Source organism: Lissotriton vulgaris, chromosome 5 (genome assembly GCF_964263255.1).
Source record: "Lissotriton vulgaris chromosome 5, aLisVul1.2, whole genome shotgun sequence".
Taxonomy (NCBI): domain Eukaryota; kingdom Metazoa; phylum Chordata; class Amphibia; order Caudata; family Salamandridae; genus Lissotriton; species Lissotriton vulgaris.
The window spans coordinates 218,096,438-218,123,559 of record NC_141693.1 but is presented as its reverse complement, the minus strand read 5'-3'; the positions used below and the strand labels follow the sequence as shown (position 1 = coordinate 218,123,559).

The 27,122-nt window shown below is 41.9% G+C and overlaps 1 protein-coding gene across 1 annotated transcript in view; it reads right to left on the bottom strand.

Moving 5' to 3' along the window:
• LRSAM1 (leucine rich repeat and sterile alpha motif containing 1) overlaps positions 1-27,122 on the bottom strand; it is a 331,526-nt gene that overhangs the window by 133,030 nt on the left and 171,374 nt on the right. The window contains exons 11-12 of the mRNA XM_086921200.1: positions 12,322-12,351; positions 7,742-7,864 (exon numbers count right to left, since the gene is read on the bottom strand). Coding sequence (XP_086777326.1) covers positions 7,742-7,864; positions 12,322-12,351 — 153 coding nt within the window. The remainder of the gene's footprint in view (positions 1-7,741; positions 7,865-12,321; positions 12,352-27,122) is intronic.

Here is a 27,122-nt window from a genome sequence, read left to right as displayed (position 1 = left end):
CCCAACACTAGATGGCAATCTTATGCAAACCATGTGATCTACAGCTCACATGCCTCATACTACTTGATTCACAACATGGCCTCCTAATATTCTAGGTCAGGACCGGAGGCTCATATTATGCTCATCTCTTTTCATTTTATTCGCTCAGCAGCCTTTGACTTTAAGTGTTAGTTTTATAGACTACATATCCCATGAGTCTATGCTGTAAAGTCAGTGCAACAATAACCATGGAGTAAGTCTCATATATTAACATCAAGGAAAAGCACTTCCTCAGTCTTCGCTGCTAATCTGCCAGATAAGTGCTTTTCCTTTATGTCCTAATTACTAGGCTGATGTGCCCTGATAAAATATTGCTGGTTTGTAGTTGTATATTTGGTCTTGGACTTAGCGCTTTTACTCATTGTATGAGTGTAGTTCAAACTGTTAGGTGCAGAAATATGCTTATCCCTCATTGAGGGATTCCCCACGTGTCAAGCTCGAACGACACGGTATCCTGAGCCCACCATTAGGGGGCGCAAGCGACTGTGGGGCCCCACTCGCTGAAGCGAGGATCGTGGGGTGAAGACAGACCCTCTAGGGGCGTGGAGGAGGCGCATCTCCTGACAACGGAGAACACTAGCCTTTCTCATTCTAGACATTTTTAGCGCGTCTCTTGCTCTAAGTGCATGGGCCGCCGCCAGGCTCTTTAGGGGGTGTGGAAGGGCATGCACTCTTAACAGATAGGATGCGCCCCTCCCACATTCCTCCCACTCTGGGGCACGTGCCTCAGCGCAGCTCATTGACTTCTCCTTCCGTCCAAAGCCTTCGGCCAAAAGATTTTTGGAGGGGCTGGAAGAGGTAGGGGGCACTCCTGCAGCCGGGCGTACAATTCCAACCCCCACAAGCTCCAAAAGAGGCACTCCATACAATGGCAGAAACAGAGGAAGTCCAGAGGGTTTTACCTCTCCCAAGGTCACAGCAGAGGTCGTGGAGGCAAAGAAGCCTTCAGAGGAGCCAGCAATGCAGCAGGTGTAACTACCAATAAGCAATATCCCTTTTTTCTTACAAGGGGTGGAGGCAGGTTGTAGAGGTTCAGTCACCATTGGAAGTGCATACAAGGGATGCACGAGTGCTCCAAACAGTGATGGGTTTCCACATAGAGTTTTATGGTACTTCCCGTCAACACTCGTGTCCCACACCCCTGGTGCTCTCTCAAGAAGGGAAGCAGGATGTAGACCAAGAAATGACAGAGCTTCTGGAGAAAGGAGTTCCGTTCTTCACCCCAGGGGTTTTCTGAGCAACATCTTCCTGATGGAAAAGAAAGGGTAATCAAACGGTAATACATTTGAAGGACTTAAACAGGTGGGTAGTGTATCGCCACTTCTACTCCCTCAGAGACGCGGCACAGTCTAAATATCGAATCCTAAATATCGACCTACGGAAATATTGAGTTGGTAATATCGAAGGTATAGAATATCGAAGTCAAGAATATCGTTGGACAGAATATCGACCCTAAGGTAAGTAATATCGAATTTTTTTAATATCGATATAATTAAAATCGAAGTTAGTAATATCGATATCAAATATATCGATGTTACTAATATCGATATTTATATTATTGTTCTGTATTTTATTATGTATTTAATATGTATGTGTTATATGTTTTTTGTTAAGTATTCTACTGGTTTTAAATTATATGTATACTATTTTTTTATATGTTAATAATGTTTTTTTAAGTCAATTTTGTGTTTTAGTACCGGAGCGGGTTGTGAGTTTATAGGGGAATAGGTTGGGAAGTAATTTAATTATACTAAATTAATAATTAATTTTTAGGAATTATAAATTAATTCTAATAAAGGTTTGCGTGTAAGTTCTGTAGCGGGTTGTGGGTTTATAGGGGAATTGTGTGAGAAGTAAATTAACTGTAATTAAGTAATGATTTATTTTTATTTCCATTGATAATCATTTGATTTTTAATTAATTAATTGGTAATCCTTTAATTAGCAATTATTTTTTTAATTGGTAATTATTTTTTTAATTGGTAATTGGAAATTAATTTTTATTCATTGGTAATTAACTTTTATAAATTGATTAATTGATTAGTGTTGTGAGTTAATAGGGGAATAGTGTTGGAAGTAATTGAAACCTAATTAAGTAATTAATACATTTATTGTTGGGTATTGATAATTTATTGGACAATTATTAATTGGTAAATATTTTATATTCTAATTTTTGGGTTCTGAAAATTAATTTATTGTTGATTAATCATTAATTGGTAAATACGTTATTCAATATTTATTGATATTTTTAATTAGTATATTAAAAAGTAATTAATTGATATTTGTAAATAATTTAGAGTGATTTAAAAATTGAATTATTAATTATTTTAAATACAAAAAGTGTTTATAAGTATGTTATATTTAACTTCTACGCTATCCAACCCTTTCCCTACTGTTGCACTCCCTGGAGTTGGAATAGTAATTTTTACCCCTACGCTATCCAACCCTTTCCCTACTGTTCCACTCTCTGGAGTTGGAATTGTAATTTTTCCCCTACGCTATCCAACACTTTCCCTACTGTTGCACTCTCTGGAGTTGGAATAGTAATTTTTACCCCTACGCTATCCAACACTTTCCCTACTGTTGCACTCTCTGGAGTTGGAATATTAATTTTTACCCCTAGGCTATCCAACACTTTCCCTACTGCTGCACTCTCTGGAGTTGAAATAGTAATTTGTTCCTCTACGCTATCCAACAATTTCCTTACTGTTACACTCTCTGGAGTTGGAATAGTCATTTTTATTACCTCTACGCTATCCAACACTTTCCCTACAGTTCCACTCTCTGGAGTTGGAATAGTAATTCTTACCCCTACGCTATCCAACACTTTCCATACTGTTGCACTTTCTGGAGTGGGAATAGTAATTTTAAGCCCTACGCTATCGAACATTTTCCTTACTGTCTTTTTTTGGGGAGTTGGAATAGTAGTTTTATTTTTTAGCTATTTAATATTTTTTATTTTAGATAATGTAGTAAATAATGTAGTAAATAATTAATTTTAAAATTATTGAAAGTAAATGTAATGTTTTTTAAATGTATTAAATATAATTATGTTTTTATTTATGTTAATTTTTTATGTGTATAGTGTATAGATGGATTTGTAATGTATAATAATATTTGTTCATAATTTATAAGTTAATACAAAAAATATTTAAACTGATTAAGTATATACATTTATATATTAAATATTTTTAACCATGTTTATTTTATTTAGTTTATATTACATATTTTTTTAACAACAAAAAACACAATATTTTTAATAACGATATTTTTAACATCGATATTTTATTTGATATTTTTGTACTTACCATGTTGTAGATAGGATGTCAATATACTTGCCTTCGATATTCTTGTGTCGATATTTCTGTAGGTCTATTTTTTGTCCGTCGATATTCTGTCAGACATTCCTCACAGACATCCTGATACTCAACGATTGGCCAGTGAGGCTCGAGCTGAAGGACTCCTACCTCACCATCCATATTTTTCTACCCCACAGCCACTTTCTGCAGTTCTAATGGGGCGGCCAGATCTACTAATTCACTTGCCTTATATTTAGTCTGACATCCTCACACTGGTGCTTCACCAAGGTACTGCGGCCGCCATGAAATGGCTACTTGCAAGGGGGGTCAGACTCAAAGTATACCTGGGCGACATCCTTTTGATGCATCAGGACAAATCCAGCTTAGTATACCCAACTACAGATGACAAGATCCCTTCTTCATGGTCCGAGGTTTATTGTGGACATTCCAAAAATCGGAATTTGTCCCAGCCCAACAACTGGCCTTCTTGGGCTTTGAGATAGATACAATGTAACAATCCCTCTAATTACCCCAGCAAAAGATGCTTCTCATACGCCAGAAACTGCGCAAGATGCTGGAAATAAGAGAAGTTCTCACTCAGGCATCTGGTCAGGATCGTAGGACTGCTGTTCTCTTCCATCCAGGTGATTTTACCAGGCCTTTTGTACTACCGAGCACTCCAACGTCTGAAGGTACAATATCTCAGGAGGGGTTTGACGTATGCCCAGGAGAACTGCCCAGACGAAGCTTCGCTGGTGGCTCGACCACAAGCAGGCATGGAACGACAGGGCTATTTTCATGTCAGCCCTGGAGCTGGTTATTGAGTCCGGTGTATGTCAACAGGGATGGGGAGCTCGATACGGAGATGTTACCACAGGAAGACAGTGGTCCAAACACGAGAAGGCTCTACATATTATCTAAAAATCCTAGCAGGATCTTTCGCAGTGCGGAGTTTAGCAGTCAATAAAGTTTCCTGTTCCATTCTCTTAAAGATGGACAACATTTAAGCTGTGCGGTATAAAAACCATGTGGGGGGGTGCCTGTTCCAAGGTACTGGTGGACTTGACCAGGGATGTCTGGAATCATTGGCTGCAACACCAATGGTCAGTGACAGTGGAATATTTACTGGGACAACGTCCGGAGCAGGGCAGGAGCAGTAATAATTCCCAGTTCATGTTTAAAAGCTCACTTTTCATAAATATATTACAAAAGCATGATGTGGTAGTGCACGGTCATTTACAGATAGCATATTTTCCATTAAAACGGCCACAAAACCTTCCCACTAACATGGAGTGTTACTGATAATAGCGCATAAACAAGGTTTGGAAATTGGGTTTTAGTAAAAATATTTAACATTTGCACATTACCAAGTAAAGTGTTCTAATTTGTTTTGATCCTATAAAAATATTTTTATACCACAGAATTACAAACATGTGTCCTCATAACTAGTGAAATATATTTGAAATGTTTGAACAGTTCATTTATTAGCTATTTCAGTGTTACGTTAGAAAAAAAGCCTGATAGCTTACAGACTTTCATTTCACATGCTGTGCACAGTTCAATAGTCATACTGTTCATTTGACAAAATCCTCTAACTTCAGTCACAGAAAGAAAAATAAATGTAGGAAGACAAACCGGCTTTTGACCTCTGTCTCTGAAAGCAGAGCAAAGGTGCCAAGATAACAAGATTTAAAGGCATCTTTATTGCTCATTCACTTTGTGAGCAAGCAGAACATCTGTTGTCAGCACGCCAGAATGAGCGAGTAGTCCCTAAAAATAGCTCACCCTAATAAAATATTGCTCTATATTGCGAGTGGCTTTTTTGAGCCCATCTCTAGAACGTCAATATGGTGCTGCAAATGCTACGATCCTGCTACAATCCTGGCAAGAGAACAAATACTGGTCACTTAAAGCATTAACAAGTAAATTGTCAATGCTGTTATGTCTCATTTCTTGCGAGTGTCAGATGTTTGGGAACTGAATATTACAGCACCTATGCTTACCCCGAAGGGTGTATGATTCACCATTTCTAGATGAACTAAGTCCAATACCAGGGTGGGTCATTATCCTACTTTACCTTACCATCCTACACTGTGTGTGGTTCGCTGCCTGAGAGCGTACAGAGCCATGACTGAACAGTATCGTCCTCAGGGACGGCCCAACTGTTTATAGTCCTTAAAAAACCTTTCAAACTGGTTTTGGCAACCACTATCGCCCAATGGGTCCCATGGGTTCTACAAGAAGCTGGTTTGACACATTTTATTTGGGGCTCACTCCACAAGGGGAGCAATGACTTCGAAGGCGTTCTCCCTGAGGGGCACCAAGAAGATATTCTCAGGGCAACAGATTGGTCTTCGGACTCTACGTTTAAGACCTTTTACTTTTAAGCCATCACAGACATAGCATTGCTGGTTGTCAACCAGCGTTAAACTACCATGTATCTGATCCTCCAGTCCGGATATAAAATATAACATTTTCTAGCTATCGTGAAGGAAAGTTTCAATTCTATGAAGGACACGGAGGCGATTTGATTCATATCATTACCCTCCCTCTATTCTATGAAGCTTACGGCATTGCGGATAAGTAAATTTATGGATGACGCAGTGATTTAAATGGAAAACATCTATTTCAATGTAGTCTTGCAATGCATTGATAACACTGATGGGTCATTTAATTGATGATTTACCATGTTCTGGAACGTATCTTCCCTGTCCTGTTTTTTCATAGGATCAGAGCAGAAGCAAGAATTCTGGAAGGAACGCTTCGATCAGGATGTTTCACACGAAGAAAGATGAAGTGCGTTTCCTTGCTTTTGACTATATGGGGCTTACTCTAATGTTGTCATTGTACTTGAGTTTACAGCAAAGATTCATGGGACTTTGAATTTAAGTGTTATTGTTTAAGGCTGCTTAGTGAATAAAATGAAAGAGCTAAGCATAATCCTCACCTCTGTGTCCTTAATAGAATTGAAACTTTTGTTTACGATAGCTAGGAACTTTTTATTCATCCAGCAGAGCAAAACTGCATTGTTTGGTGAAGCTTATTACTCAATATATGCTTTAAAGGGACGATTGTAATAATGCTTAAAGTTACTAACCATTTCTTTTAGCTGTATGCATTTAATTACATAACCTAAATCAAATGCATTTCACAGGATGATGCCAATCCTGATGGCGCTACTTAAAACACAATTAATAAAATATAATAAACTCAGTGGAGAGAGTACAGGATAGTTGGCAGACCTTGTGAAGGCACCTGCACATACATACAGTTGGATGTAATCAAGCTCAAACGTTGTCTGGGTGATGTTCCGCCCCCAAGTCAGCCTCCCCATAAAAGCACATAATTTTGCTTCAACTACAGCTTTACAGATCATAAAACATAGGAATCTGCCTGTTTTCTTTTCTTTATTTCTTAGCAAAGTAATCACTATGCTATTATAAACACAGAATATCAATTAGCTAGCAAATTCTGACAATGGAGTGAGTCTATGAAGAAATTCCATATAGGCATTTAAGTGTCATCTCTTAAATTACTTCTTACAATGGCGTCAAGTCTTCATACTGAGATTAGCAGTTCTTTGCAATGATCAGTTCCACCTGGACAAGACAGCATCTCTGAGACAACAACAGTCCCTGCCAGGAGACAACTCTCTTTATAAAGCACCTGTAGTCTTAAAGATGAAACTGGTTTCCACCAGCCTAAATTATAAGGACAGTGTGTGGGTATACCAGGGTTCAGGATAGATCATGACATGCCCGTAGCGTTTTCACTGCACAAAGATCCTTGGACACTACTAACCATATAACTATGACCATATCACCTTTTAACAACACGATTGTGAATAGAACAGCTGATATGGGTAAACCAAGGTCTGAATTATATCCTATTGTGGTCACATTTTGGCAGAATCTCCCCCATTTACCAACTAAAAATACAGACACCAGCTCAGCAACTTCCCACAGAGGACAAAAGGTATCAATGAGAGGTCAGCATGTGGCACTCAAAAGATTGACTTTTTTGGACCCTTTGTATTTTTACTCCCCAACAATTTTATGTGCTTAACCTACTCCTAATTGGTTGAATATTGCCATTCAAGTGTCGAATAACGTCACATCCGTGATCACAGAACCAAAAGGTAGGCATGTATGAAAATGGCCTCCACATTTTTAAAGCCATTAAGTGCAAGTGTCGGGCCACAGTTTCCGAGAACACTTCAACACAGCACTAGTGAGACAATAAACTATTGTCCAATTGTTTATCTGCACGCACAAAAGGCACACATTATCAGCACCATCCAACATAAAGATACGCTCCTTAGTGCCATAACCAGTGCTCTGGATTTCTGTGGCTAAAAAAACATATTGTCGCATGAACAGATAATGTGGTTCGTTGAATACAGACCTCTTTCACAGTTTGGAGCATTTCATTCTTCTGATCATTACTTTGTAGAATGAGCTGAGCATGTTCTCTCTGGTCCAAGTCTAAGCGACGTTCAAATTCCAGTTTTTCAAGCATTTTCTGTTCCTAAAATGGCAAACACAAAATGAAAATGTAGTGTGGGGACTGATCAAGATCAAATATCTTTATTCGATTGTAAACTTTACAATCATAAAAGCACAATTCATCAACAAACAGTTAAAAACAGTCTGGATATTTCATTTATAAAACAAGAGTTTCTTTAGACAATGTAAAAGACAGAAGCAACAGGCAGCATAAACATTTTAAAAATATATAAATAATTTCAGTACAATAGAAGATTAAAAAATGCCTAGCGGCATTAGCAGCATAATTATCCCTCCATACTTTTCCTGAAGGTAATTGCTAGTTTCAGGAAGTTACAGACAAATAAAGTGCAATCGCATTTCAATAGTTGAAGGTAATAAAGTGCTGGTTTCATCTGTGCAAAATTCAGTTTTTTAAGGCATGGCTTTAAATATAGCCTTATGTAATAAGGACAAATGAATAAAAAGTGTGCCAGGTCTTGCGGAGACTTTCCGTCGCAGCCGCAAGCTGGAAACACCTCACCCCGTTGGGCCCCACTTGGTACCGCCAGTAGGAGGTGAAACAGGTCAAAACGGAACCTTGTTAGCAGATAACGTTCATAGCCAGTCATAGGCCATGATAGATATGGTTCCATTTGTAGACAGGTTTTAAGTAGAACGTGTTTCCTAACACTGTCCTTCTGCAACTCAACCTCCTCCCTGGCAGTATACCTAGTTGTCATCAATGCATTTTTCACAAAAATGACGTTTGATTTGGTGATAAGGTTTGGGGTTAAAAACAAATCAGGCCGACCAATTTCAATCAGGCGGTCATTAATATACTTCAGCCACGGGACCTTAAACCTTCCATCCAATGTTAAGGCTTCTTTCAGTATTTCATGAGTCAGGGGTATATCATTGTTGAGCCAGCAATTCAGCCAGCACAACACGGGATTCACTGCTATTCTATCACTTAGATAGGGTACACCCAGCTCCTCATGTACTGAAAAATTTCCAGTTCCCCTTGGCAGCCTCACTATTTTCTTCAAGAAGTTATTTTCTGTGACCTCCAGGTCCCTCAACTTGCTATAACCCCAGAGCTCGCTTCCATAACAAGCGACGGCAACACTTTTTGCCTGGTATAGTTTAAGTAAAGCGGCCACCGGGCTATTGCCAATTTTTTTCGCAAAGCCAGGTATGGCCGCATTAACACGTGTTACCTCACCCTTCTTCTTGCGGACGGCAGGGCCCCAGGATAGTTTGTGATCAAGAAGGACCCCAAGGTATGAAAAGGTATTGGTGGTAGGAATTTTTTCCCCCATTTATGCAAAAGAGATTAGATTTTCGTGAACCCTGGCCTGTCTTCAAAACATAGGACTTAGAGTTATTGATGCTTAGGCCTCGGGACTCCATAAAGTCAAAGAAAGAATTTAAAAGTTTCTGGAGACCAATTGCTGTCCTAGAAATAAGGACAGCATCATCTGCGTAAAGCAGAACAGGGACCCCCTTTCGGCCTACAAAGGGGTAATCGGCTCCTGTTTTTAGCAAGTACTCCTCCAACTCATTAATATACAAGTTGAAGAGGAATGGAGCCAGGATACACCCCTGTCGAACACCCCGATTTATTCTGAAATCCCCCGTCACTTTCAGATCTTGGGTATAACGAACATTGGCTCTTGTGTCGGAGTGCAAGTCAGCCAAAAGGTTAATTAAATTCTTCTCTACGCCCATCTTTAACAGGGTGACCCATAGTTTACCTCTGTCCACGCAATCGAAAGCGAATGATAAGTCCATAAAGGCCATGTGGACAGTTCCTTGCTTGGCCAGGGTATATTTACCTAAAATCAGATATAGATTCAGACACTGTGTAATTGTCGAATGACCAGGTCTGAAGCCATATTGTATGGGAGATATAATATTGTTTTCGATTGCCCATGTGGTTAACCTATTCAAGATTATGCCACCTACCACTTTGGCTACAGAATTAATTAAGGATATTGGCCTGTAGCATGACGGGCTGCTGCGATCGCCCTTTTTAAATACAGGGACTATGGTCGATAACCCCCACGACCTTGGGCACCCCGAGATCGAAGCTGCATTTACTACGGCAGTAAGGACAGGGGCCCAAAAGGAGATACTGGATTTAAAAAGGTCCGGTGGCAATCCATCCGGGCCTGGAGCCTTATTACTGGTTAGTCCTTGGATACCCCTTTCTACCTCATTTACTGAAAAGCACAGAGAGTTCTCCGTTGGAATTAAAAAAGCATTTTCTGCCCGTTGCTCATTACTCTTAAAAATTGCACTAAAGTGAGTGACCCAATCCTCCTCTGAGATGTTAGTGCCAAGAGCTGTGTCACTAGGATGATCAAACAGAGGTTTGTTAATAATTTGCCAAAATGTATTACTATTACCCAACACTGATAGGTCAAGAAGAGACTCCAGAGTACTAGCCTTAATTTCTTTTTTCCGAGTAGCTAGTGATTTGTTATAAATCAGGCGCAAATTTTTAATTTGACCATGATCTCTAGGTTTAATTTTTAACGCCTTTCTCAGGTCTCTGCTTGCCTTAGAGCAATTATGGTCGAACCATTTAGGGTTATTACTGGTTTGACCCCTCACCGGTGCTGTTAACATAGAGCCTACTATTGACACCATGGCCTCAAAACCGGCCAAGGTTTTCTCAGGGGGTGTAAATGGTGACGTACAGGCTGCTAGTTCCTCTCTACATAACTTAGTGTGGGGACTGGGCAAAAGTACCATTCAGTGCCTGAATACACAAGGCAGAGGTCAAAGAAACCATAACAAACCATCCATAAAACTCTACTCTTTACTGAAGCCTACTCATAGGCCTCTATACCCTGTGTCTTTATATCTGTACCTGGCTTTATTCCATCATTTGCGCCTTGATGCCTTCGGGCAAAGTAGTGCTTTACAAATCTCTATTCAACGAGGACAGTGAGGGCAGAATAGCTGTAGCTAGGGAAAGTATGTAGCTTGCACTAGCAAGAGAGGATGTAGCCCAACGGCTAGGCCTGTCGATCTCAAATCTGGAGGAACCTGTTCGAGTCTCAGCAATGACGCTTAACATCCTGTGATTCTGGGAAAATCACTTAATCTCTCCATGCCTAACAAAAATGTATGTGTGCGTCTGTAACGCAACTGGTGTTCATGTAAAACTCTGATACATTCGGGTCAAGTTCGCGCTACATAAAACTACGAAGAAAAAAAAAGAAAACAAGTAAAGCTATAAAAGCAGCGCACCATCAGAACAAGCTGCAGGGGCAAGTTGTAGATATAAAATGTGCAGTGGCAAAGGGGCACAGGGGACTGAAGGGGCCCACTGACCATATTTATTGCTGAATCTATTATACAATTAGAAGGCAGGGAGTCCAGCAACCTTGTTTGCACAGGGGCCCATGGAACCTTTAAGCATGGCAAAAATACCTCTGCATAAAGTAAATATTTAGGTAGATGCTGTCATAAGAAACCTAGGTAATAATACACAGCCATGGCTACAATACACAAGAAATGTTCTAATTTCCAGGCAAGTCATATAACAGTTCAGCAAGGACTATATTTCTTGCTGGACCCTCCTAAGCCATCTCTGACCCGATTTCCCTCCCCCTCACCACCTGGAACAGAGTCAATCCCTCCTGCCCCAAATAGACTCAATGGAGCAGTAACCTATGTACTCAATTGGGGAGAAGCTACTGCTGGGGCTGGCTTAGCTGTCCAAGGGTACAGTTCAGCTGCAGAGTATTTGGGGAGCTCTATTTCACGGCCACTTCAGTCACTGGACAGGCTATCCTACATCACGGTTCTACCTTCCAGTGTTTCTAGGCCATGGCCATATGGTAAGAAAAGCTATACTACTTTTCCAAGGTCCACCTGAGGTCAGAGGAGACATCAGTTACTGGTTTCCCAAAAGGCAGGGAAAAACCTATTCTAGACAAACTACTTAAGTATGGACATAGGGACCTTGAGAGCTGTTCAAGAGCAGTGAGCGAGAAAAAAAGATACAGCAGGGACGAAATAGAGAGAGGAAAGGAAAAAAAAACGGAGAATGGGCTCATAAAGGAGGTTACAAGGCAGGTATCTCACAAAATAAAAACTCAAAGAGGGGGAGATCTGAGGTGAAGAAAAAAAGATAAAAGAAACAGAGGAAGAGAGAGGCAAAGTTAAAGAGTATGGACATTTCCTCTCCAAGGAACATAGGAAAATAAAGAATCCCCCATGTTGTCAGTCTGGCCATCTGCCAGCTTGTATTCATCAAGCCAAATTAAAGTAAAATGTTTGCAAAAGTAAATCTTCACAATTATTTCCACAAGAAGACATTCATTAGGATGCTTTCCGACTAGAGAACAGCAGAAATTGAATATTTCCCAATCATCCGTTATACAGTGTGGTTAAAGTTGGCTCCTATTGCCATAGAAGAAAGAGAGGTACATTAAAAGTAAAGAAAATAAAGATTCACATTAAATCTACGTGCATTCGTCTTACCTTCCTCTTCTCGTAATCTGAGATTTTGTTCTGAAAAAAACAAACAGGTGATTTCATGGCCTCTTGTTCATTATGAAAAATGATTTGTCAAGCTACCTTAACACTGTACTACGCATTTTACAAGTTTCACAGCGCTGCTAGTTTTCTCATAAGTGGTGCAAGTTCACAGGGGAGAATGTATGAGGAACAACGCAATGCTAAAGGTGGGTAACTTTTCTGCAGGTCTTGCAACATACCTTATGTATACCGTGAGTTTTGCTTAGTCTCTCCCCAGTCAGATGTATGTAAATCACACAACGAATATCAGACTTTTTAACGTGGGTCTTTACCCTGTAGGCATTACAATGCATTGACTTCCACAAAGCGCTGTGATACCATGCAAGACTTCTTTACCATGCATGCCTTTGCCCCACAATGGTGTTGTAGTAACTGCTATTCATTCTTTTTTTTGTGGGAATGAGCCCAAAGACCCACTTAAAAAAAAAAAAAAACACTAACCTCTCTTTTACCTATGCCCTCCCCTGAACCCTTAAAAACCCTTCTCGCCCTTCACCTCTACCCTTCCCTGAACCATAAAAAAACCTTTTCCTCCTAACCTCTACCCTCCTGTGAACCCTAAAAAACACATACTTTTCTTTACCACTACCGGCCCCTGAACCCTAAAAACCCTTCCCTCTACCTGCCCCTAAACCCTAAAAACGCCTTACCTCCTTTACCTTTGGCTGGTATTTACCCGCGTGGTAACGTAATGTCCTGAGGAGTAAAGACCACAGGGTAAAGACTACATACCTAATACAACAAATCTAACTTATTCCAAGGGTATCATTGAAGGTGTCAGACTTTGTTCCTGCATGTGTATGGTCTTAAGGTGGTACTCATGAACATCAGTCACTAATAACCCAACTCTAACGGTTTTGAGGACTAAAAGGCTTGTACATGGTCTAAGAGGGTGACCAAAGACCGTTAATCTAGCATGTAATTATATTGTTTTTGTACATCGTCCCACCAATGATGACAATATTGAGAACTGTACATTTTTACTTAAATCAGCCAACAACGATTGACTACTTATACTTGCCTATGCTATATTCAGGTAGACACGATCCAGGGCTATAACAGAATCAGACAACCTCCTTTAGTTCCAAGACACATCGATTTATAGCTCTGTGCCTTAGTTACACAACATATTGTGAGCAAGGAACGTTCCATGACAATACGGAAAATGTTACTTACCCTGTAAGCACCTGTTTGTGGCATGTACTGCTGTAGATTCACATGCTCTGCATACTCCTGCCATCTAGTGTTGGGCTTTCATGTGTATAACTAGTATTTCTTCAAATAAGTCTTTCGAATCACGAGGTAGGACTCCTATGACAGGTTATGCACAAGGGCATCCCTTCAATCGTTAAATTGTTTTCCCACAGACGGTAAGGATGGGGACAGAACACAGAAGTGGAAATAGATGACCATGCAAGTGAATGTTGAAACGACAAGTAAAACAAAGCATCTGCAGCAATAGAGGCTTCCGGTGAACTGGGCGGGCACATGTGAATCTACAGTACTATATGCCACGAACAGATGCTTACACGGTAAGTAACATTTTCAGTCGTGGCATGTGTAGCTGTAGATACAGTACACAGGCACTGCATAGACTCTAAAGCAGTTCTGCCGTAAGCTGTGGTTAGCCAATGATGTTGCAGAGGATTGAAAGTGTACAAAGTACGGCTTGGACCACTTGGGCTTGGTTACGTGTTGGAAATTCATACAGTAGGGTTTGGACAAACATGGCTATGGAGCGGCAACACTAAGTTTTTAATTTGTATTTGCTGCGTACAGATTATCACATGTTTTGCTTTATATAAGAGGGAAGTACTTACTCATGTACTTGCAAACTTGTGGTGCTCGACTTTGTTTGTATAAGGTTAAAATTAAACATCCCACAAGAGCATTTGTTGTATGTATATTCAGCCACTAGGGAATTAACAAGAGGATAGAATGGAGGTGTGTATTTGTTAGATAGTTTGCTATATTGTATTGTATGTGTTATGTAATTCTGATTATATGTATTACAATATTCTAGCACTGAAGAAGTCCATGGTTAAATGTACCAGAACGAAACACATGTTGGCGGCTAGTGTGGTTTATGAAGAAAGACGGAACTAATAAACAGAAGATTTGAAGATTACTCATCTTTTTGAAAAATTATTTTATCTGTATTGATATATTGTTGTTTAGCTCAGGATATAATTTGTTTATCTTTAACATGTGGTTTTGTTTTTTACATTACCCAGTTTGGTTGTGGAGGGGTGAATGCAACCTTGTCCTTTGAGCTCTTGATAGATTGAAAATTCTTACAATGGTCATACTCCAGCGCAAGTAATACTCATTCTCCCTTCTCTTCGCATGCCTGTGTGTGGTTTATTGTAGGTGACAAATAACTGTTTAGTTTTTCTAAATAGTTTCGTTCTGTCAATGTAGGGAAATTATATCTATTGTGGCTTCAACTGAACATGTTTCCGGGTTCCTTCTCCTTCCCAATGCGGACATGCTGTTCATCCGCCGGTTGTCTGCCCGCTCAATCACCACGGATTGGGGTGCTTCTGTCCCAGTGGAGCTTCTCTAGGGTAGTTCAGCCCCAATTCCAGCGGGAGATGTGGAGCTCTGACCTTCCAACCTTCTGTGCAAAGCAGCGGTGCAAAAGCACATTTCTAGAATGCACCCAATTCTAGGGAGAGATGTGTTTCATGGCAGCTTGAGTGGGCTGCAGACCCCTGCTACAATGGCCCTGCTCATATAACACAGTCTACCCTGCCTTGCTTGCCTGCCCACCTCCACTGAACCAGAGGCTCACCAGAGAACCGGAGGCTTTAACGGGATCAAGCTCATGGGGAGGCTCGAGGAGGTGGGGTTGCAGCACAATAGGTACAGCACAGCAGGGTCTCATAAGGGTTGTGATGTGGGGAGGGGGCTAGCCCAGGGTTTGGTGCAGCTTGCTCATCGCATGACCCTCCTCCACCTTCACGCTACCCTTCAAGTTAGTCTGTAGCGCTACACATTAGGATCCCAGAGCAGTGTGCCATGCCTATGTGCCTTTGTGCCATGCCTACAACCCTCTGCCCTGGCATAGGTCAGCCCCCCTCAAGCTGGGTGCACTACACCAGTGGAGACGGTACAGGTGCATGAGCCCTGTACCCCTACAGGGTCCAGACCAATTCTTAGACACTAAGTGCAGTAATGCCATTAAGAGTATATTGTGCTGGTAGTTTGTCATTACGAACGCCACAGCACCATAATGGCTTCACTGAAAACTAGGAAGTTTGGTATCAAACTTCTCAGCACATTGGCTACTGACCTCGAGACCCCTAAAACAGTATTTAGGGAGCAGCCCTGAACCAAGAAGACAGATTACCGCAACCTAAGGACGAAAGCAGACCCCAGCAGAGGAGACTGCAGAGAACAACTGACTTGGCCCCAGCCTACCAGCCCGTCTGCAGTTTCCAGAGAACCTGCGCCAAAAGTCGCCTTATCCTGCAGCCAGCGACCTCCAGACCCCCTAGGAGGACTCACTGCATTCAACAAAGACCGGCTCTCCTGTGAACAGCAGCTCTGTTCAAAAGAATCTCCCAAGCAAGACTCAGAGCTTTCCGACAACAAAGAAATCCAAAGCCTGGAACATCCACTGCACCCGTGCCCTACGACAGAGTTTGAGTGGCCTACCAGTCCCAGTGAGGTCCCCCTGCGCTCCAGAGTGCGAGTCTATCGTGGGTTGACTCCTCCAGGTCTCCCCGATGCCGCCTGCAGTCTCTGCATGGAGACCACCCCCAACGTGAGTGGCCCGGTAAGGTGAAATCCGACCTCAAAAGACAACCCTGCATCCAGCCATCCTGCGCCCTCGAGAAAAGAACCGGAGGTGCACCTACGTCTTTGAGCCCTCCAACTTACCTGCCCGGCTGTTGGTTCCTCCCGGAAGTGTTCCTGGACCAAGCCTGCAGCTAAAAGCAAAAAAACAAAGATCCCTATTGAAGAAAACAGGGCACAGGACCACAAAACAGCACCCTGCACCTAGCTGCCCCAGCGCCGCTGCGGGTGTACTTTGGGTGCTAACTCGGATCCCCCTTTGCCCTGAGCCTAACACTGGGAGCTTTGCTCCCACAACCCAGTGGCCTGCTCGTAAGCAGCCACCAACCGGAGGTCTCTTATCCACCATTGGATAACATTGGGCGTCAGCACTCTGCACCTGGCCGCTCTAGTGCCGCTGAGGGTGTTTTGAGAGTGCATCCTAGACCCTGGGGGACCCTTGTTCTAACACCAGAAACTCAAACTCAAAGACCGAGTACTTACCTGGTAATCGATATCTTCCTTTCTCTGGAAAAAGTATGGAGTTGATTTGTATGGAAACCTGAAAAATTACAATTGTGCAAAACTGATTTTAATTCTCTTTTCTCTTGGAAAGTCCCAGCGTGACATCTAGGCATATCACACTGAGTAGAAAAAGTAACTTAAAAAGTTATCTAAAAAAGTAACTAAAAAGTAATCTGTACAGTGATTTTAATTCCTTGACTTACCAGTATTTAAAAACAACTGCATTTGAACTTGAATTCACTTGTAAACACTGTATAATATTTTGCAAAGCATTTATTTTACATACCTGTGCCAGGCGTGGCTTGGTTCTAGAAATAAAATAACTTAATATTTTTATGCAAACAAAATTGGTCTGAGTTCAGTCTTTAAGGGTGTGACATCATTTGCTGATTGAGTCTGTACAACAAATGCTTAACACTACCCTCTGATAAAGCCTTACTGCTCGCCCACACTACCACAAATAAAGAGTAACCTCTGCCTACCTTTGGGGTACCACTGGACTCTGCGCATACTATATCTTATTTTGGTATAGTATAGACAGACCCAGCTTCCTACACACCACCTCGTTATCCTGCCTTATTGGCGTGATCATCACCGCCTAAGAAAACCGACATACCATCAATTGTCTTAGTGCTAAGGGGTGAAAGTGGCAAATCGACAGCAAGCAACAGCTCCCCTGTAAACTAACTAGCGCTAAAAAGAAAAAAAAAGCGCTTTCACGGAATCAGACTCTGGAACCCTAAATGCGGAGAGAAGACAATGAACTTGCAAGTCGAAGAAAGGGGACATGCGATAAGCCTAAAACTCTGCTCTTGGAATATTGCCGGCTTGGAAAGCAAAATGGAGAGCAACGAAATTCTACTGTTTTAGAAACAATCTGACAGTCTCCTTCCAGGAGACATGGGCAGGCACCCCGCCCTCAATCTCAGGCTATTCATACCATCATAAGCCTGCAGAAAAAGCACAAAAACAAAATGCCCGTCCTGCTGAGGGTGTCATGAGGTTAATAGGGTACAAACGCTCCCATTTTTACATGTTCACATTTAAAGTTGCTTGCGTTTTGTGTGTTTATGTGCAATAGGATACTCAGAAAGTGTTTTGTTACAGATACATTTCTTTGTAGGCACATTAGCATAGCATCATACATTTTGTCCAAGGACCAAGTACATAACGCAAACTTTCCTTGCATGTTGTAGTCTGTTCTAAGACCGCTCTGAATTGGTAGAATCAAAAATGACAGCAGGATCTGAACTCCGACACAGTGCGAATGGGTCCAGTTTTCACTATATAAACTGCCCTAATCCTTTGTTCGGCAGAGGAGCCTTTCTATGGATTGTCCTGTTCACTTGTGTCTGAATTCTGGCACAACTGAATCTCATCACTATCCTGAGAGGGACAGCAGCCTGTTCTACACCAGACTGGCTTCCAGATGGCACATGCACACAGGTAAATGGGGAGTTGGACCACTCCAATGTATCTGGCTGAACTGCATTCACCATATGCTTTCTAGGATAGGTAGTGCTAGGTAGGAGTAGAAGTATTTGCATTCATAATATCAATATAATAATCACAATGGTTGAATTATTCCCCTCTTTCACCATTCTCGTAATGCTGGTTACGCTGATTTGTTTCCTTCTACTAATCATTGCAGCACAAGAATGCAATTGCTTCAATAATTGTTGGAAATACCAATCTGTATTTCTTGTATCTCCCGCTGAGCATGCCTGAGATAACAATGCAAGGGTAGATTTTATCCATGAATTCCTTGGGGGAATTAGGGTTGTCATGATCTGAGTTTGCGGGCAGCACCCAGTACCTTGTGAGGTTTAGGGGTCCAGATGGCACACTGTGAGCTTGCCAGCAAATAGGCAAACATATGAGTGGATTCAGTCCCCATAGTGTTGAAACTTATGTTGTCCAAACGCATGGTCTTACTGAATCAGTAGGAAATATACTATAGGGTGGTGGCTATTTACACTGCCCTATCTTTAGCAGGACAGATCAAGGTGCTACCATAACCTTATCCCCTTCATAACTAGTGCCTTCATTATATTCATCGTCCACATCCAACCAGCTCCTGGTTTAACAAGCATTGGCATAGCTAATTGGTCTTGCCTTTGGGACCTTAGAAGTAATTAGCCATGCAGTACAGTATCACTTATGTGGGCAATATGAAAAGCTGTTATGCCTAGCACGTGAAGCACCTCTCTAGCCTACACAGATCAGGCTTGAAACAGGGGAGACTTAGTCCATTAGCATTCCGCCCTTAGTGTAATGGCGGTTTTACTGTAAATGTTATAAGAAAAAAAAACATTTTCAATCAGTGGGCCTATACGTCTGCAACACTGTGGAGGTACTATTCCATTGCATAAAACACCATATGAAACGGGCTGTCCCTTTCGTTGTTTTTAGGGTGTGGAATCATGGGATAAGATTGTGTTTAGGCTGCGTATAAGGTTCAAACTAAACCATCCAATCAGAGAGAACAGGGAAAAACATGACATAACCAACACACACTTGCTCTATGTTAGAATGGATATGCTAAATCACTAAGTATAATTTTTTCAAGGATTACACCCGAAGCCCTTGCTGGGACTCAAACAACTTTTTTGTGGCAGCAGATCACGCGTAAATCTAAGCATAATTCTTGCTACAGTAGAAATTATAACATGTTGGAGAATCAATTTCAGTGCCTGATGCAACTTTGTTTAAAATGTAATCCCTGTACTGTGCCATATATTCAACAAAAAATTGACTTTGGGAGCTGCTACTAACCAAACTAATAAAATAAACTACTATTGCCATGCACACATAAATTAGTGATTCGAGGACAATAATAAAAATTGCTTACTGACATACATTGAGAGCTTTGTTGAACTTAAATGTGTGATGATGCTGCTGTACACAGAAAATGTGTCACTTTCCCTGAAGTGAAGCAGCCTTTCTAAACAAGACCAATGAGTGGGAGGCTTACCAGAAACGACTACAGCGGGGGACTTCGGAGAGGAGGAAAGAAACGCATGGATATCAGCACCTCAAGTAATAGATCCTGAACAAGGTTCAACACACGAGTGGAATTGAATGTGTGTGCTCTGTGTACTTCAGACCTTGGTCGCCACTCCATCCAAGGAGTCAGCGTAAAGCAAGAGCTAGGGGGGAGGTCCTTAAAGGCAATTTCTGTGTTACGATACACACATGCACAAAGATGTCGGCGTGCCGGGGGCCAGAACTCATGATATGGAATTGTGATCATAAATGTTTATGACTCAATTTCCAGAAAACAAGCTGAGGATTATGAAAAAAAATACGCAGCCTGGTGAACGTGGAACAAGTTTGAGAAAACAGTGTGTTAAGTTTCTGACCACGGCTTCTTACTTTGACACAATGCCTACCCTTGAAGTGTGGCTCCGTCACCACGTTTACAAACGTGTCAGTAATAAGGTTATAAATACTAGATATCTCAATTTTCCAAATAAGTACACTATGTTAAACAACATAGTGAGCAATTATACGAAGTTTCCAGCAAAGTTTATTTATTATGATACGGAACTCATTTTGAGGTCCACATAAAAACAACATATACATACAAAGCACAAATATTAAAATAGAAGGGAAGCAAAAAGATAATTTCATCATAATCACAAGAAATATCTTAATACAAATCCAAAAAACATTTAAAAAAGTTGTACAGTCTACAAACAAACATTTCATTAGGAGGTTTAATTAAGGCTGCCTTAAATGAAGACGCTGATAGTATATTAAGTTGTAAGCAAATTGATCTTAACCATCTACGCCTGCATGGCATCAGTGTAGGGCAAACGAACATCACGTGATCTAAATCCTGATCATGTAATTGGCAAAGATCACAGCGTGCCGAACCACCATACCAGCTGGCTTGTAAAACTTTTAGTGGAAGCAAATTATGTCTTAATAAGTACACCAGGCGTCTCACGCCATGGGAGATGTTCCAGTACATATATGGTTGAGCTTTCCGCAGGGTATAAGATTCAATAACAGGCGTACAACCTTTTTTCACTAAACAAAAGTCTCTATCAAGACAAAACCCCAATTCCCAAGAGGCTGACTTCAAAACTGTTTTTAATTGATGAGAGGAGAGTGAAAATAAAGTCTCCTCATCCAGTTTCAATTGCAACACAGCAAATCTGAAATTTTTTACAATTGAAGAGAAGCCATTAAAAGAACCTAGCAATTCCTTTTTTATCAGGTCTCTCAAGGTATTGGGTTCACCTTTAGATAATGCTACTACCCAACGTATGATACTAGCAAGACCTTGAACCCTGCTGCTGCGTAAACCCAATTCCTGACGCAAGGAAGCAGTCGAATTTACAGTGCCAACAGACATTAAACTCCGAAGAATTTTTCCCTCTGCCGAGTTTAGAAAACTCCATTTTTTTAGGTCAACTAATTCAATGCCATATAACAGGGAGGCTGGTACTTTCGCTCTAAAAACATCTAACAAAATAGAGAAATGCCTTCTACCTGTGGCTTTATATAGGGAGACTAGGCTCTTTCCCTGGGAAATCGCCTTCCGGGAATTATACGATTCAATACATGCAGGTTTTGGGAATCAACAAGCATTGGCCGTGCAGCCATGAAACTGACGAGGCCGCGCAGCCATGAAAGTGAAAGTAATATTGCATGCATTAAGGCAAATGAAACTGATGAAGAGGGAGGGGGAGAAGGGAGGGAGAAGTGCGAGCAGAGGAGCATGATTCACAGCGATAGAAGAGACAAATGAAGCTGACGAGGAGGGCGAAGGGAGGGGATAGTGTGAGCGGAAGAGCGTGATTCACGCGCTGTAAGGGTTAATGAGCCAATACAGAAAGCCAGATGACAGCTGTGCAAATTCACGCTTGCGTAACCGCACGCTTGAGGCCAGCAAAAGCCTTTGGGTAGCACTTTGAAAACCCACTTACTAAATGTCTCACAGCGCACGCGTTGGATCAGGCGAGACCTAAAAAACGAAGTCACCAAGAACTATTCTGAACCTTATGAATCGATCTCTAGAACAAAAATGTATCATCCCAGGTGATTTCAATATACATCCTACTAGGATGATTTTCTTAAAGGACAGAACATCCATTCGGACATACAGCCTAAAGTTTTTAATCTAAGAAAACGAAACAATAAAAGTAGAAAAACTTTGCGTTGAACGTTGAATACACTTGAATACGCTTAATCACACACTATCCAATGACTGTCTGGCAAACTTTACATACTTTGGTCCACGGTCCAAGTCCATTCTAGATTACACATTTGTATCTCTTACTCTCTTCCCAACTATCTGCTCCTTCTAAATCTCGGAATGCTCAGAAAGCGACCATCTTCCACAAACATTTGTGTTGAAATGGCAAGACAGGTTGGTGAGAGTGAATTGACCATGCTTGGCACACAATATATAAAAAATTATAAGTAACTGTGATGGTTGAAAACCTCTATGAAGAAGATCACCGATATTGCCAAGGACGCAATAGAAGTGTGCAAAAGGTTAAGCTTAGATCAGATAACAACATGGCACAAATTTACAACCTGCAAGTGAAAATAGTGGCACAGAGGGCCTACACATGACAAAAAGATGTGGCCCCTTTAAGAAAATGACAAAATTGAAAACAAGTTCACTGGCATGCCACATGGCTAAGAAGCAGTTAAACCAGGCACTGAGGGTTGCTTGGAGGGAAAGGAACAAAACTGGAATTAGCTTAGAAATTTTAAGATCCACAAAAAAAGAATATGGGAAGACCATCAGGGCTGATTATAAAATATGAAGACCATCTGGACTGATAATAAAAAAGAAACAAACACTTTCTGGGCAAAGTTGTACTATGACAGCAAGCAAACAACTGTAGAAGCTTTTGGTAAACTTTGAACAATCTAAATCGTCAATAGCAGGCCCCAGGTATATCCCTATTAGGGCATGAGCTGGACGGCCTTCCTCTAAAAACATTTCTTGGCAGCTTAAGACCCAATAACCATCACGCTCTGGGAGTCACAGCTTACACCGTTGCCATCAGCAAGCCTAGTCCCTATTTGTAGACTACCAGCACTGAAAGGCTCGCCTAACCAGGACATGGCTCCTCACTAACCTGTGACATCAGCTGAAGACTTCTCTTCCACCACAGACCTGCAGCTCCCCCCCCATGCCCCCTCACAGAGAGGCAACATCAAAAGGAAAATCTTCCTCAGACTCAGCCTCCTACATTGCTTTCAACCTAGACGAAGACTGTCCTCTTGAACAAGAAATCGTACGGATAATCAAAATAGGAAGGAGAGACCGCGCTCCCGGGCCCAATGGGATACCCCAGACCATTTACAAAACTGACCCGCAGATTTGGGCTGGAAAGCGGACACCTCTTTAGTCAAATGCAATTTCACCGGAAACACACCAGACCCGTGGTGGGGCTCATTCATTTATATAATTTGCAGGGGGATGGGGGAGGGGAGAAGACCCTACTAGAAAACTATTGCCTCATTACCCTACTGGATAATGAAGCAAACATTTTGGGACTCTTATACTCCAGGACTTGACTGCCTGGGCAGAATCTAAGAGGATAATACCAACAACTCAAACTGGCTTTAGAAGAGGCTCCTGCACCACCTCAAACATTCTGACCCTTTCTAGCTTATTTGAACAAATGGAAAAGCAGCATCATAGAGTAATAGAGTTAATCCATAGCTGTACTTCGATGTGGATCAAAGCAAAGACAGATCTATATACACACACACCATGGTCTAAAGCAGGGGTGTGTGTTGGAACCATAACTTTCCAATCTTTTTATTGCTGACCTTTCCCGAGCCCTCGAGGCAACTAACAGCTACGCCCCATGTCTTGTTTGCACTTTGTTTTGCACTTACTTTATGCAGACAGCGTGGTCTTGTGCAATCAACCCAAAGTAGGACTGCAAAGGCTGAACAACACTTTACAACTGCATGCTACACAAGATGACCTAGTCATCAACAGAAATAAAACGAAGCTGATGATGGTCAGTAGGGCCATTGAGAAGAACACATCCTTGGACATGTGTACACACACCCCGGACAAAGTGAAGGAATATAAATATCTAGGTGTCTTCCTGGATGACCAGGGAACTTCTAAGCAGCAGCTGAGAGCAATCACAATTTAGAGCAGTGCCTATACTAAGGCCTTCAACATAATATATAAAAGTTTGAAGGGCCTGACGCTTGATCCACTATTTAAGGTAATGGAGGCAAAGGTCCTGCCAACCATCACCTACGGCAGCGAGGCCCTCCATGGTTGTGATGCAGCCCTACAGGATATATTTTAATCAGAGCTATATCTGCAAGTCATTAACTTAGCACAGAGTTCATCTCCAAGCCAAAATCGTTAAGTGCTGCTTCAAGATAAAACACTTGGAAGCCAACACATTGAATAACTTCCTGTGGTCCACAATTTCCAACACTGGCAATGTCAACAGCAGTAAATTTAAAGAGTACCTAGACCAATCTTTAGCAAATCTACAGCTTGGTAACGTATGGGAGTTTGACACACATAAAGAAGGGGGGCGGGGGGAAGAGGCATATGCTCACTACTCCAACCTCCCTAATCACAACTGTAACACACAAAGATGAGTAGCGAGTGAAACTAGTGTGGTGGTGCGTGCTCAGTGGAAAAATACTTCCCTCACTCACAATATTGTGACATGCTTCATCATTGGGCTTGCTTCAATACACCCCGCGCAGACCAACGCCTGGGGGGAGCAAAAGGGAGGGGAAGACAATACAGACATGAAAAGAATATACAGATTTACTTCTGGGATCACCGAAAGAAAAAGCGCAGTGAAGGTTAAAATTAGTACTGTGGTGTTTCTGCAAAACAATGTATTCATGGACCCAGATGCTAGAGCTAAAAACGTGAAGGATATTGGTGAAAGGAATGAATTAGGAGCTCCTTCACCCCTCCTTGCTGCCAAAAGGTCTACATGTTTCTGGAGTTTCTCAGGTACTCATAATGTTGTAAATGAAGAAAATCTGTTATAGCGTGCCTAAAACTGGATGGACCCCCCCAATATTGAACTGCTGCTTTACAAAATATTTAAACAGATTTGATTTTAAAAAACTAAGCAAGCTGGAAAAAGCGCAGAGTGAGGTCCGGTGATAACCAGAGAATAAAAACAGTGTCCTTTATCCAAGGGTCAGGCTGCAAGCTGAAGAGAGGACACTTACATCATGCCCTTGTGCTATCTTGGCTCCTAGGTGAACTCACAAGCAAGCTCTACAAAGCCTGCATACTTTTGTCCATGCCGGGAGCAAGCACCACTTGAAAGTCTTTTTTTTTTTTGCACCTTCTGGGGTGCCTACTTTTAACATACCTAGGGCCCAATGTAGGTCACCAAATACCGGTCGGTAACGGCCGAATTCGGTGATTGAGATGTAGGGGGCTATATTTTACATAAATCGGTAAATTTACCGACTAGGTAAATTTACGATTCTGTAAAATACCGAATCGGTAATTTTACTGATTCGGAAAATTCCTGATGTATGTAGCACTGTTTCCAGTGCTACAGGCCTTTCAGATTCGGTATTTTACCACCCAATCCAATTGGGTGCATGCATACCTATGCCATGTGACAGACAGACATGCCCACATGGCACACATGCCTGTATTTGGGGTGCTAGAGGGTGTCAAAGTGACACCCCCTGCACCTTTGCTGGAATCGGTATTTACCGAATTGGTAAATACCGATTCGGTAATGCCCATTGATTCCTATGGGCTTCAATGCCCATTGGAATCAATGGGCATTACCTAATCGGTATTTACAGAATCGGTAAATACCGAATCTTAACGTTTCGGTATTTACCGATTCTGTATTACCTACATCCCCCCCTCTCCCCACCCCACCCCATTTTGTCACTTCTTAAATACCGATTCGGTATCATTCGGTATTTAAGAAGCGGTAAAATAAAATTACCTACATCGGGCCCCTAATCTGCTATTTGAAAATGTATCTTTTGAATTGAATGTTTTGTACACCTTTACAAGAGTTTACTTACTATTGTGTGAAGGGCTCTCTCTACTACTGAGTCAGGGTGCAAAATTGACTGGATGAGGTGTAAAGGGGACACCATGTTGGGCAGAAATTTAGGGTTAGTGCTAAACACTTCTCTGTTAGCGTGGACCTTAAAAAAAAGCCTCTGAACCACATATGTAAGAAGTGGGTGACGCAGAAAAGCATAAGCAAATACCCCAGATAAGTTGATCCTTAGTGCAGTGCCTCTGAACTGTGGGTGCAAAAACCTGGAGGCAAAGCTTGGGCATTTGGAGTTCTCAGCGGTAGTAAACAGATATTCATTGGGGAACATCCCAACGCTTGAGGTACGGGAGCAGTACGAGTGGATTTCTCACTCTTGCACTTGATGCTGCACCCTGCTAAGCAGGTCTGCAAAGTCATTGTATGCCACTGGCAGGTACTCTGCTAGCAGATGTACTTTGTAATGGATTGAGCAATGCCAAATGTTCTGCGCTACTGCAGAGCTGGGAAAATGCGTGCCCCCTTGTTTCCAAATATAGTACACAGCAGTCATGTTGCCTGTTTTGCATAGGACTGTTTTGTGATGGACGTAGCAGAAAGCGGATTTGAGAGCCAAAATTGGACTGCCAGTGGTTCCAGATAATTGAGGTGGAAGGTCTGTTGAATGAGTGCTCGCATGTGTACCCGTGCTTAGGGAACAATGGCGATCACGCCAAGGAGGCGCATTACAGTCCCGACTGTTCGCTGTAACCTAGCTGGAAAAGAGGCATAAGACCCTGGAAAGCTTGGACCCAGGCGGGGCTGGGATAAGCCTTTCAGGGTGACCGAATTTTGAATTGCCACTATGAAGGGCTTGCCTACATTGATGGGGAATCCAAGATCGTGGGGTAGATCAAGGGTGATCTGGGTGAGGATCAAGCACTGTTGTCTGCTTGCACTCTTGATCAGCCAGTCGTCGAGAAACAGGAAAACATGGCTTCAGCTCCTCCCGAGATGAGAGGCTACCACTGCAAGGCATTTGGTAAAGACTTTGGGAGCCGTAGGTACTCCGAAGGGCAGAACCTGGAATTGTTGGATCTTCCTCAAACAAAAAATGGATAATAATGATGATACAAGTATGAAATTACTACATATGACAGTATTGGTTATCTGCCTTTTCTTCCTTGCCTAGGTCAATTATTGTTGTTGTGTCTCTAATGACTGAAGACATATTATTCTTTTATTGGGAATGACTGGAATTTGTGTCAACTCTGAAGCCTTGTATCGGTGCCGGCCATGGCAGGGATGCAGTGACGCCCCAAATGCTGTTGGGCTGGTAGCGTGCTCAACGCCCAACCCCATGAAGGGTGGTGGTCGACCGGTTGTTTTGGGTTGTGGGACACAGGGCTCACGGTTGCCGTTTTCGGGTGTTGGACCTGAGGGGCAGTTGAT